The sequence below is a fragment of the Pelodiscus sinensis genome, chromosome 2, assembly GCF_052426305.1.
Source record: "Pelodiscus sinensis isolate ZL-2025 chromosome 2, ASM5242630v1, whole genome shotgun sequence".
Taxonomy (NCBI): domain Eukaryota; kingdom Metazoa; phylum Chordata; order Testudines; family Trionychidae; genus Pelodiscus; species Pelodiscus sinensis.
Window position 1 is genome coordinate 63,547,501 of NC_143053.1, and position 12,056 is coordinate 63,559,556.

Consider the following 12,056-nt stretch of genomic DNA (forward strand, 5'->3'; position numbering starts at 1 on the left):
CTCAAGTGGTCTCCCTTCCCCAGAACACAGGGGCTTTACAGGTTGCAGCCCAGGGCTCCTTTCTTAATCCACCCCTGTTGCTGGAGCATGCCTCTCTTCTGACCTCCAGCTCCCTTCTCATACCACTCTCTCAAACCTGTCTTCCTCTTTCTCATTTCCTTCCCATTCTAACACACTCTTGTCAGCTGCGTCCCAAGGAACGGAGAAGACAACACAAAGTATTTCCAGAACAATTCTGCCAACTGGCAGATAATTTTGTGGGCATTCCTGTAATTGAAAGTTCACTTTAAAAGGAGACAGAGTGGAGAAATAAAATGCAAATAAAATATTCAAAGTTTGCTAGAATGTACGCAGCCTACACAAAGCTCCTTCAGATCACTAACTAATTTGGGAGACAAAAAAGTTCCTGAAAATATTCACCCCCTTCTTACCCCTATAGTCTCTCGACCGCATTTCTCTACCTCTGCTCCTATCCACAGTGTCTCCTCTTCTCCCCCACATGACTTCACCTCTTGATTTAAGTCCATTGCTTCACCTACCCTATGGCTTAACCCGTATTCCCCCATGGTTTCATTTTGTCCAGTGAGTGCAGAAAGCCTCTCCCACCTGCTGAGTCACCATCTCCCTCTCACCCCCCACCAGCTGCCTCTCTCGACGCATGCATCTGATTTCCCAGATCCATCACATGCTGCGCTAAGCAGCTAACAGAAGCAGCCGGCAGGCAGCAGTCAGAGGAGCTACTGAGCAGCTGCTTTCCAAACAGACTTGGGACATGGGCTGGGACAAGTGTTCATATGATTTATTAGACTTATTGTGTCAGACCTTATGACTGCATTCCAACAATTGTCTCCAATTTATGGGTAGAGCTACCTGGGACTGATTTCTGATATGAGGGATTGAAAAATGGAATCTTCACTAGTACGGTGTGTCATTCAACAAAAGCACACCGTGTCTGATTGGGCAGATCAATCAAGATATAGTGATGGCAAACTTGCAAAAAGTTTGAGATCTGACAGGATCAAGCACAAAAGGAATATAGAGGTTTAGTCACATCTGCTGCATTAGGTTGGAAATAATTCAAGATTTCCAGTACTTCCTGCTTCTGAGTGGGAAACACTGCCATTTTAAGTGTAAGCAGGAAGTTCAGAAACTTGGTAAAACTAAAGTTGTGAGCAGTGAGAGACTCATCTAAAATCTCAAGATGTTTGATTTTGGGCTAAGATTCACATCAGTTCTTATTTTATCTAAACCATGCTACCAACCCCTCAGTAATCAGGTGCATTAGTGTTGCAATGCTTCATATGAAGAGACTATGGAACTTTTCCTTGAACTTTATACTAAATTAAGAACATTGCAAATCTGCATCCCAAGCCTAACTTTGCTTTAATCAAGATATATAGCTATATTAACATGGGCTTCCTTCTGCAAGTTCACAAATGCTATGGATTGATTTAAGGATACCATGGAAATTTAGACAAACTTTCAGCTTTTTCCTCAAAAGATTCACCATAATAAAATCACTGTTGCATTCAGGGTTAGTCTGATGCTGCTTCACATTTATACATAATACAGTGTAATCCTGGAAAAACCAATCACAAGACCACAGGCGAAGAAGGACGTTCTAGTAGCTTGCTGCTTAATAAAACTGTAAGTACAACAGGAAAAAAAGGCAACCACCAGTACACAGGACAGTCAAGGTAGAACAATGGTTTCAGAGCAGTAAACCTGTGTCTCGGGTTCTGGATATACAACTCAAACATTCTCTTTCAACTGGATGCAACTTACCTGAAGGACAGGCACTTTTTGTGGTGTATTCTGTGGTGACTGGTGAAGCTGTGCCCAAGGCTGGTGGTGGGGATGTGGTGGTGGCGGTGAAGACTGATGATGCATCCCTGGGTGAGGTGGCATGGGGGGACAGGTTGGCATTTGCTGTTGAAAAGATGGCTGTTGGCTGGGATGCTGCTGGCCAGATATCAGTCGTTCTTGTATTGCTTGTGGATCTGCAAGGCCAACGCCTGGACAACCATTCGGTCTCATGTGCCCACCCATCTCCCGTGGAGTTGAAGACATACCCATAAATGGACGACTCTGTTGCATGTTTCGAGGGCCCATATTCCTCTGTCCAATTCCCATGGCACCAGGGGGCTGGTGTGATGGCTGAGGATGGGATATATTTGGATAACTGCCAACTTCCATTGGTATTCCAGCACTACCAGGCCTAACCTGTGGAGGGGGGGTGCCTGCTGGATTACTCATTGCTTTCATAGGTGACATGGGAGGTGGAGAGGCATAAGTTCCCTGAGGCTGTGAAGGGTGCATAGTTTGTGTGTTCATTTGGTTGAGTGAGCCACTAGGGTGAATGGGCTGCTGGTGCATTAGTCCTTGACCACTGTTTGATGGAAAACCTACAGCATTTGTGTATCTTGGTACAGACTGATTCATTGGAGTGTTATTTGTAAGGCCTAAATTTTGATTCATCCCTGTATTGTTAACTAATCCCTGATTTAGGTTACTGTAAGGATACCGAGAATACTGCCCTGAGTTGTTTATAGTAGGTGAGGGTACTGTCTGGCTCCGAGAACTAAAATTAAGTGTTTGTGGCCTAACAGTACCCTGCTGAGGAGGGTTAGGGGAGAATCTGGGACTGTGGGCTACTGATTCTCCGTGGAGCGCGGTGGGGGGATGGTGGTGAAATTGTTGGACTGAGTGTCGCAAAGAAGGTGCCATATTCGGATTCTGTTGGGGCACATGAGACAAGTGGCCAGGTCCTGAGGTGGCAATGAAAGGATTTCCCTGATTAAGGCCTTCTTGACCTTGAGAAAACTGGTTCATCCTCTGCTGCTGTGGTTGACCGTGCTGCTGCATTGAAAAATCACCACGAGCCATGTAGTTTCCCATTTGCTGCATGTGCTGAGGATGGCCCTGCCCAGGGGGTCCTGATGGTGTCTGTGGTGGCTGCGTCGGTTGCTGCTGCTGCTGCTGGTATGGTGCTCTTATTTGGTCAGGCACCTGAACAGCCCGTGGTCCCCACATGGAGCCACTGTCTACAAAAGGTTGCCCATGCCTTTCATTCTGCATACTAGGATAGACCCCCATCTGACCACCAGTGCCGCTGCCATGAGGAACCTGAGGAACTGGAGGGTTGTGATACTGTGCGTGAGGAGATGCTATCCCATTCCCAGGAGCATTACTCATCATTCTGTTCGGCTGATCCATCAAATGCATTTTTTGCTGTTCATATTGATTATAATGATCAAAGTGGGTCAACTTTGCTTGGTTTTGATTGGTGGGAGGATGGTGAAGAGAAGACTGTAAGGAGGGGAATCCTTGATCTATGGGCATTTGCTGCCCCATAGGATTTACTGTATTTTCAGGATATCCACATTCTCCAAGACTTTCCAGCCCTTCACTGAAAATATTCCCATCTTCTCCGAATAGACTCATCATTCCTGGATCGGCCATTTTTTTTCCAGCACAGCTCCTCAGAGCTACAAGTAGAATGTTAGTCTGTGCTTCACCTCAGTGAGGTGTCTGTCCTCAAAGCCTTTAATCCTCAGCTAATCTCCTTCATGTCATTCCATATTTCCTTAATTCTTTCGGACCACGTAGTGTCAACCAAAGTCTGGTTACTGGTCCTGGAAAAGAGAAGGGGGGGAAAAAAAACACACCATTGGAAACAAATAATAAAATTGTCATAATATTAAAACAGACCTGACTGTCAGAAGACACTAGCTTGTGTCAATCCCTGACGTGTATTTTTAAAATCTATTTCACTAAGAAAAACTCATTAGCTTCCATCAGAAGCTTTATTATGATAGGGAGTTAGAGAGCAAGCAAAACACTAACCTTAACCTTAAATTAATCCATTCACTACACTTCCTACTGTTCCATTCTTGGATGGAACAGAACAAAAGAACACAACATGCAGCAGCAGCAGCTGCCACAGCAGGCAGGCAGATGTATGAATATAGCCAAGCAGCCCATCTGCTGAACTAAAGCCCTGAAAATGCTCTAGTTACCAACAGCATGTCCTTAACCTTATTCCCCTGAGCAGTGTAATCAGATGAGCAAGCAGCAGCATCAAGGGCTATGATAAGCTAAAGTTAGTTAAATGGACAACAGGATTGTGCAAACACCAGTAGTGACTTTTTAAACCTAGGTTTTTAAAAGGATGTAAATACAAAAATTAAGTGGTTTTTTTTTGTACAGATGCACAGAGATGTTTCTCTCAAATGGCGATTTTGTTAAATTAAAAATGGAACTATACAATACTATTTCCCCCACAGCAAAACTAAGCAGTTAATAGGTTTAAAATTGAAATGAAAATGAAGTTCTCATTCTGCAAGAGGGCAGATTTCTAAAAACCATGTTCGAACTAATACCCATGGCTCCAAACCCACAGCAAACAAATCCATGCCAGAATTTGTCTGTGGATAGAGGAAGTTCAATCACTGGGATTCACTATTTGCCTTCAGGCAAACTCATTACTAATGACATAACTAGAGCTCTACCAAATTCACAGCCATGAAAAACGTGTCACAGACTATGAAATCTGGTCGTGCGCGCTTTTACCTTATACTATACAGATTTCAAAGGGATAACCAGTATTTCTCAAACTAGGGGTCCTGACTCAAGTGAGTTACAGGGGAGGAGGTCATCACAAGATTATTTGGAGGGAGAATTGCAGTATTACACCCTTACTCCTGTACTACCTTCCAAGATGGGTATCCAGAAAGCAGCAGCTGTTGGCCAGGTGCCCAGCTTTGAAGGCAGCACTCCGGCTGCAGCAGCACAGAACTGCAATACCATATCATGCCATCCCTACTTCTGTGCTGCTGCTGCTGCTGACGACAGTGGCTCTGCCTTCAGAGCTAGGTACCTGGCAAGTAGGTGCCACTCTCCAGTTGCCCAGCTCTGAAGGCAGCAGCAGCACAGAAGTAAGTGTAGCAGAACCACAAACTCCTCCCTTAAAATAGCCTTGCTGCCCTTTCACACTGTTTTTGGGTCAGGACCTTTACAGTTACAACACTATGAAATTTCACTTTTAAAAAAGCCAAAATCATGCAATTTACTATTTTAAAAATCCTATGATCTTGAAATTGACCAAATGGACCATGACTTTGGTAGGGCCCTGAACATAACATACATTTGTGACTGCATACCACAAAGCTTCAGAGGAAGACAAGTTTTGAGTTATACATAAATGGTATTATTCCTGAAAACAAAAACTAACTACTAAAAACTGGTCCTGCCTATAGTACTTTACAGAAATACTTATGTATCAGGTAAGTATACCTGTTTGCAGTATTGTTGTAATGTGTTGGTCCCAAAATAGAGGCACACAAGATGTATTAAGTTATTGGACCAACCTCCTTTGGTTAAAGAGACAAGCTTTTGAATGACAGAGTTCTTCAGGCCCAGACCTAGAGAAGAATGTCATAATTCATTACAGCACATGATGTTCAGTTAAAAACATTAATTTTAGAGTGACAGTTTCAAACACACAATTCCAAGTTCTAGTCCTCTCTCCCCCCGGCCTCCCGGAATGAAGTTTAGGATGGATGAATGACATTTTTAAAGGTCATTTACAAGTGGAATTAGGGGGGCTTTTTTGTTTTATTAAATGGAGGACTTAAACCAAACCTAATTTAAACATTTTATAAAGAAGTAAAAATCATTAAAGGCCTAGAAAACATGACATATGAAGGAAGATTGAAAGAACTTGGTTCGTTTAGTTTAGAAAAGAGAAGACGGGGGGGGGGGAACATGATGGCATTCTCAAATATCTAAAAGGGTGTTAGAAGGAGGAAAGAGAAAAATTGTTCTCCTTGACCTCTGATGATAGGACAAGAAGCAATGGGCTTAAAATGGAGCAAGGGATGTGTAGGTTGGACATTAGGAAAAACTTCCTAACTGTCATGGTGGTTAAACACCGAAATAAAATTGCCTAGGGAGATAGTGGAATCTTCATCATTGGAGATTTTTAAGAGCAGGTTAGACAGACATCTATCAGGGAAGATCTGTAATGGTGCTTAATCCTGCCAGGGGGGCAGTCGGCTAGACTTGTCCTCCAGCCATAGACCACAAAATCTGAATTTCGAATATAGAATCATAGAACTGGAAGGGACTTTGAGAGGTTCTCTCACCATGGTTCAGGGCTTATCCACATGGTAATTAGAACCAAAATAACGAACTCCATTGTAACTAATTATTTCAGTACAATTCTGAGGACACTTATTTCTGAGTTACCAAACTAGTTATTAGTAAAAACAAGTTTTTAAACAATTTAACATAATATCCAATATTTTGAAGAAATGCTATCTTTCTACAGTTCAACCATTATCCTCACTCAAAGATGTGAGCTAACATGATACATTTTGTATCCTCCAGCAAAACTGGGAGACACATTTCAAAGGGGAAAATATCAACAGATTTTGGGTGTGCTTTTTAACCACTTTCTAAAGGTCTCATATGTCAAAGTAGCAAAATGAAAAATACAAGTGCCCACTGTTTTTTTAATCCGTTCATCAGCACCTTGAAACCATAATCAATTCAATGATATGTAGATCATTTAGGATACATTTCTTGCATGTCTCAAATATTCTTAATGGTACCAACTCATTAAAAAAAAAATCAGTGTAAAAGGATTAACTCTGAATTGGAAGTCAGAAAAATCTAACAGTGATGTTAAGGCCTGTTTCACTCATGCAATCTTTAGGGCACAAATTGTTATAAATGAGGATAAACGGTCCCTGAACTTTCTTCGCATAGAGCAGTGGTTTTCAACCTAGGACTCACTTGCAGCACAATCAGCACACAACCGTGACCACATGACATCAGGGCTATACAGGTAGTATAAATAGTGTGGATGTAGCCCACAGTGGTAATAAGTCTAGAACCACTGATATAGAGGAATCCTTCCAGTGCCTTAGAGCCACTTCAGCAGTTCCTACACTACCACTCTTCCTGGAACTTGGTATAATGCATAGAGCAACTGGGGCACCCTTCTACAAAATCAGCCCCCAGTTGTCAGGAAAGCCTCTTTGCCAAGGAATGGAATAGCTTCTGAAGCTCCAGGGAAGCTTTAAAAAGTTGTTAGTCACACTAGCTTCCCTGCCCACATCTTCTCTTGCATGGAACACAGCTTGGGCAAACCAAAGAATCTGGCTCAATCTGCTCAATCATCTAACTGGTCCTTATCCAACATAATATACAGGCCAGAATTTGTTCACCAATATACTCTCTCAAACAATTATGCTGTTTAAAAGGAAACGAGGGTGGGAAAAAGAAACAAGGGAGGAGGGGAGCTTGGGGGAGAGACTTCCCTCGCTGCCGGTTACACAGGCTTTCAGACTCAGTAACTGAGATCTACAAGTTAGAATTCTCACTCTGGTAAGTGGCATGGCCTTTCCAATCCAGTTTCTCAAGAAATTAAGTTCAAATGCATGAAAAAAATTAGACTGTTATATTTGAATGCTTATTTTCCACGAGCTGTCAGGCTTTTCAGGAAACTCCAGTGGGAGCCAGCCAACAGTAGTGGAGTCAATTTCAGATGTTGGTGGTCATTGCCTGCTACTATTTCCATGGAAACTGGTGAAAATAAAGTAATAAGTTTTGTTTAATGATTCACTTGATTTTGGCCCATTTGACCCCAATTTCTGCAGAAAGTAGCCTGGAAAGGCCACACTGGAGAGCCGGTAGTCTATAGTTGAACTACGTTATATTCATTTAGACTACAACCTCACTGAAGAATGCTACAGAAGCTAGGACAACTTATATTTTCAGGTATGTAGTATTTTCTAAACCAGAAACTTAGACACATCGTACAGAAACTTGTTTCTTTAGCTACATTATTGACATCTTTTTTCCCTGAAGTGGGGTGGATATGCTGAGGGAGGAAATTAAAAGCCCTGCTTCCCACAAGCATTCAGGGGTTTTCTCTATGGCCTGAGGTTTGCTCAACACCCTAACCCCCCCCCCCCCACTTGACCCCAATACTCTCCAGCCTACAGCCCCCTCCCAGGGCAATATCCCCTTTCTCTACTCCATCCTGCACTCAAATTCCCTCTTATAACTTAAAACCTCTCCCTCCCTCCCACACCCACCCCCTTGTTCCCACCCCAGAGCCCACACCTCCTATCTGGGAGGTGGGGGGTGGGTGGAGAAGAGAATGAAGTGGGCATGGCCTCAAAGGGGTGGAGCCTTGAGGAAGGGATGGGGTAGATCTGGGCTTGCCCTGACATTTAAAAAGCAATCTTGGGTGTAAAAAGGATAGACACCACTGCCTTAGTGTCTACATTTTGACTATTCAGAGTAAAAAAATATAATTTTGAATATCTCATTGCAATTAGTTAATTCTTCACTAAAAGAAGCACTCTTTTTAAATAGAACATCTTAGACACAAATGGATCAAGTGTCTTTCACTGAAGTCTCATGTGAATCTTCAATGAAAAACATCTACCTTACCTCAGACATCTTGAATAAATAAAAAAATCTATACTAAATGGTTCATTGAAAAAAAACTAAGGCTAGGCTATATAAATACTGTGTCTCAGATTTCTTTGAAAGTAACTTACCTAGATTTCACGTAATATTAGGCAAGAATCAGATCTTCCCCCCGCCCCCTTATTACATCAAGTATCTGGCACAGAACTTGCTTTTACACAGAGGCAACTGAGGGCACAAGAGTTTTCAGAACATTTGGCAGCTTGTTGCTGTCAAGCAGCTGATGCGAGAATGACCAGCTAGTAGTTCAGTCAGTGCCGCACATTTGGAAACAATATCCCACGTCATTCAAATTCATGGACACTTTATGATATAAAGCCACAATAACAGAATCATATACAGAACACCGCTAAGAAGCAAAAGCAGTAAGGTCTTCCCGGTACAAATGTACCCCAATTTTCCATTCTATCCCATCTTCTACATGTACCACATTAACTGGAGTCCAAACTATAGTATTAACATAGGATTTGCCGGTTTTAAATTGACAGTTATAACAAAAACAAAACGATTTTTTCTTCCCAACCTAAAAAGAAACCAGAATCATCAGAATTTCTAGGCATCCACTACAAATTTGGGGTGTTAAGTGGCACAGCACTAAAAGAGTACCATTATTTTTTAAGTTTAAGTTATAATGAAATATGCTTATATATTTTAAGGTAAAACACACTAACATCAGACTGCATCACACTGAAACTGTAAAGTGTTGTGTTTGGTCATATGACCACGTACACTTCCTACAGAATTTCAAAGCAAATATGGGGGAAGGAGATTTCTTTAAAATCCTTCAAGAAAATAGGGAACAAGCAAGATATTTTCAAATATTTCAGGAATTACTTTCAAAACATCTGGTGGGATTATTTTGAAAAGAATTTGTAAGGGAATTAACGCAAGTGTTTCATATAACTGCATGATACATACTTATGAGCCTTAAATACATTAAGCTCACTAAATGAAGAAAGAACTTGAACAGCACAACTCTTGTGGTGAATAATCCCCTAGTATAAAACTGAACAGTTCACTAATTTCAGTACACAAAAAAGATAAGTAAGACTGGGAGGGAGCAGGGAGAAAGCCAGAAGGAAGAGTTATATTGTTGCTATCAGCTATCAAAAGATCTCCTAGCAATTACATTCTCTTATAAAGCTGACACTAAACCAATGGAAGATTCAAGAAGTGAGGCCAATGGTAACATGCTGAGGCACTGAAAAAACTCCAAGCACAACTGATTACTCTCGTTAAGGGCCATGCTTTTTGTATACTTACTGCAGTTGTCACTGATTAACTAACTGATCTGGCAATTTCCTACATTCTTTTGCATTTAAAAAGGATCTGAGAGGCTGAAAGTCACCCCCCTTTCATATTCTAGAAGAAGTTTAAGACTGCAGTGCACCCTGTACTGATCGTGTTATGGAGGGGCCTCTGTTCAAACAGCCTCCTCTTATGCACAGTACCAACATTCTTTTTTTCCAAGCTCGGAAGGGCTGCAGCCCAATCTCTCTGCAAGAGCACAGCATATGTGATTGGGAGCGAAACGTATCCATCATGAATAAACTTGAGCACAAAGACAAGCTGAGTGTCACAGGATACAAAAGGGTAGAGGTCACAACAGTAAGCTGGAGGGATTGCGCAGGGCTGTGGCTGTTAATGCATGGCTGCTTCATTCAATTTTTGGCATGCAAAACAAACGTTGGGCAAGAGCATTTCAAGTTTAAAATATCCTATGTAAGAAACACATCCTAATCACAAGCTAAAAAAAACCTGAAAATGCTGAAGCCAATAAAATAGCAAAGACACATAAAACATTTAAGCTGCAAGAGGACACAACAAAAACTGAACCTGATAGTTGAAAAGAGCTTTCATGTATTTTACAATTCTCAATTTTCCATGATTTTTTAAACATTTTATTTCTACTGAAGTACAATTTATTTATTTGGGATTTTGGACACAGAGCTTATCAGTTCTCTTAAAGATTTAAACACTCCTGAAGTGATTATTGCCAGCTATAGCGTTCTGAGCATTTTAAGGATGCCAGAACTTGTTATTTACCTTATCTGTTATAAGGCTAATACAATTTTGTTTCTTTCAGAGTTTATAAAGTCTGAGAAATCACTTAATGAAATTACAGTGAACTAATACCACATAAGTATGTATTTTTCAATATATATTGTTATTTCAATTTATGACTTCTGTAGTTCAAGATTATTTTCTTGTTGATGTGTTCTTCATAAACACTGGAAGATTACAGTCTACATTTGTACAAGAACCACATATCCACACATTTTTGAGAAGATAAATATACCTCGTATATTACAAGTGAAAAGTCAGCTTGAGTTTTCATGAAACTCGGTAGAACACACATTTTATTTGGGTAAAATAAAATGGTAGCTCTTCACTTGTGCTGCAATACATCTAGGGAGATTACTCATATTGCTTCTGGCATTTAGGTTTGCATTCACTTTTCAGAGTTGGGCAAAAAAGTTATTGGCATCAATAAAATAAACATGTATCTTGCAGCTTTAGTAAGTATGTAATATCGATATTTACAGAGCATATTAAGTAGTAGCGGTAATTTAGCTTACAAGAAAATGTGAGCTATTTAACAGGTTACAAAAGGACTATATGACACTCACGTAATGAACCACAGTGATTATTTCAAAATGCCAACACAAATGTGATCTGACATTGTACAGTTCAACTGTATCTTCATGGCAATCGGTCTTATATTGGGATGGGCAATACAATGGTAGTGGTTTACCAGGATTAGCCTCTGGTGGGCCACTGCCACTTAATTTACCTCCACAGGTACAGGTGATCGCGGCTCCCATTGGTTGGGAACAGTGAACTGCGGCCAGCGCTGCAATCCTCTGTACCTATGGAGGTGCAGGTAAACATGGTGGTGTGGAGGCCTGCCATGGGCTAACCCTAGCAAACTGGATGCAGCCTACGAGCCAGTATTTGCCCACCTGTTTTATAATAGCCTTTCAGATTTTAATTCAATATCTTGCAGCGGCAAAAAGCCTATGTAAAGAATTGTTAAGTCTTTGCCCAGATATCCTGTCCATTTTAAAATAGTAAGTTTAAGTGTTATTCACCAACTAAACACTAAGGCTACTGTAAAGAAAAAAATTCATTAACACTTATTACAAGTAATGCACTCTACGATACAAATTGATGGGATGGGCAAACATTGGGGGCTACTTGCACCATTTATTGAGATCATGATCAGTAGGACAGTGAAAAAAAATCCTAAGTTAAAGTGGGTTCCTAGGCTGATATAGAGAAACATAATACAGTTCTTCAAGAAGAAAAATAATCTAATATTCCGCATGCCAACCTAGGACTGAAAACAAGCAGCAATCCAAACTGAGTTATGATAAGAATCTAAGGAATTACACCATGCAGTGTAACTGACTCTTTTGGTCAAATGTGATATCACTCTAGCTTATAATGAAGAGAAGGGAAATTACTCATTCCCAAACCCACCCATTTCTTAGTCTGAATTCGGCTTTCAAGGTCCAGGAAGCAGCCAAGAGTCCAAAAGGAACAGTGCA

General features: G+C 41.0%; 1 protein-coding gene across 1 annotated transcript in view; it reads right to left on the reverse strand.

The window, feature by feature from the left end:
* CHD7 (chromodomain helicase DNA binding protein 7) overlaps positions 1–12,056 on the reverse strand; it is a 200,738-nt gene that overhangs the window by 123,717 nt on the left and 64,965 nt on the right. Inside the window, 1 exon segment of the mRNA XM_075920640.2 lies at positions 1,786–3,635. Coding sequence (XP_075776755.2) covers positions 1,786–3,462 — 1,677 coding nt within the window. The 5' untranslated portion in view covers positions 3,463–3,635.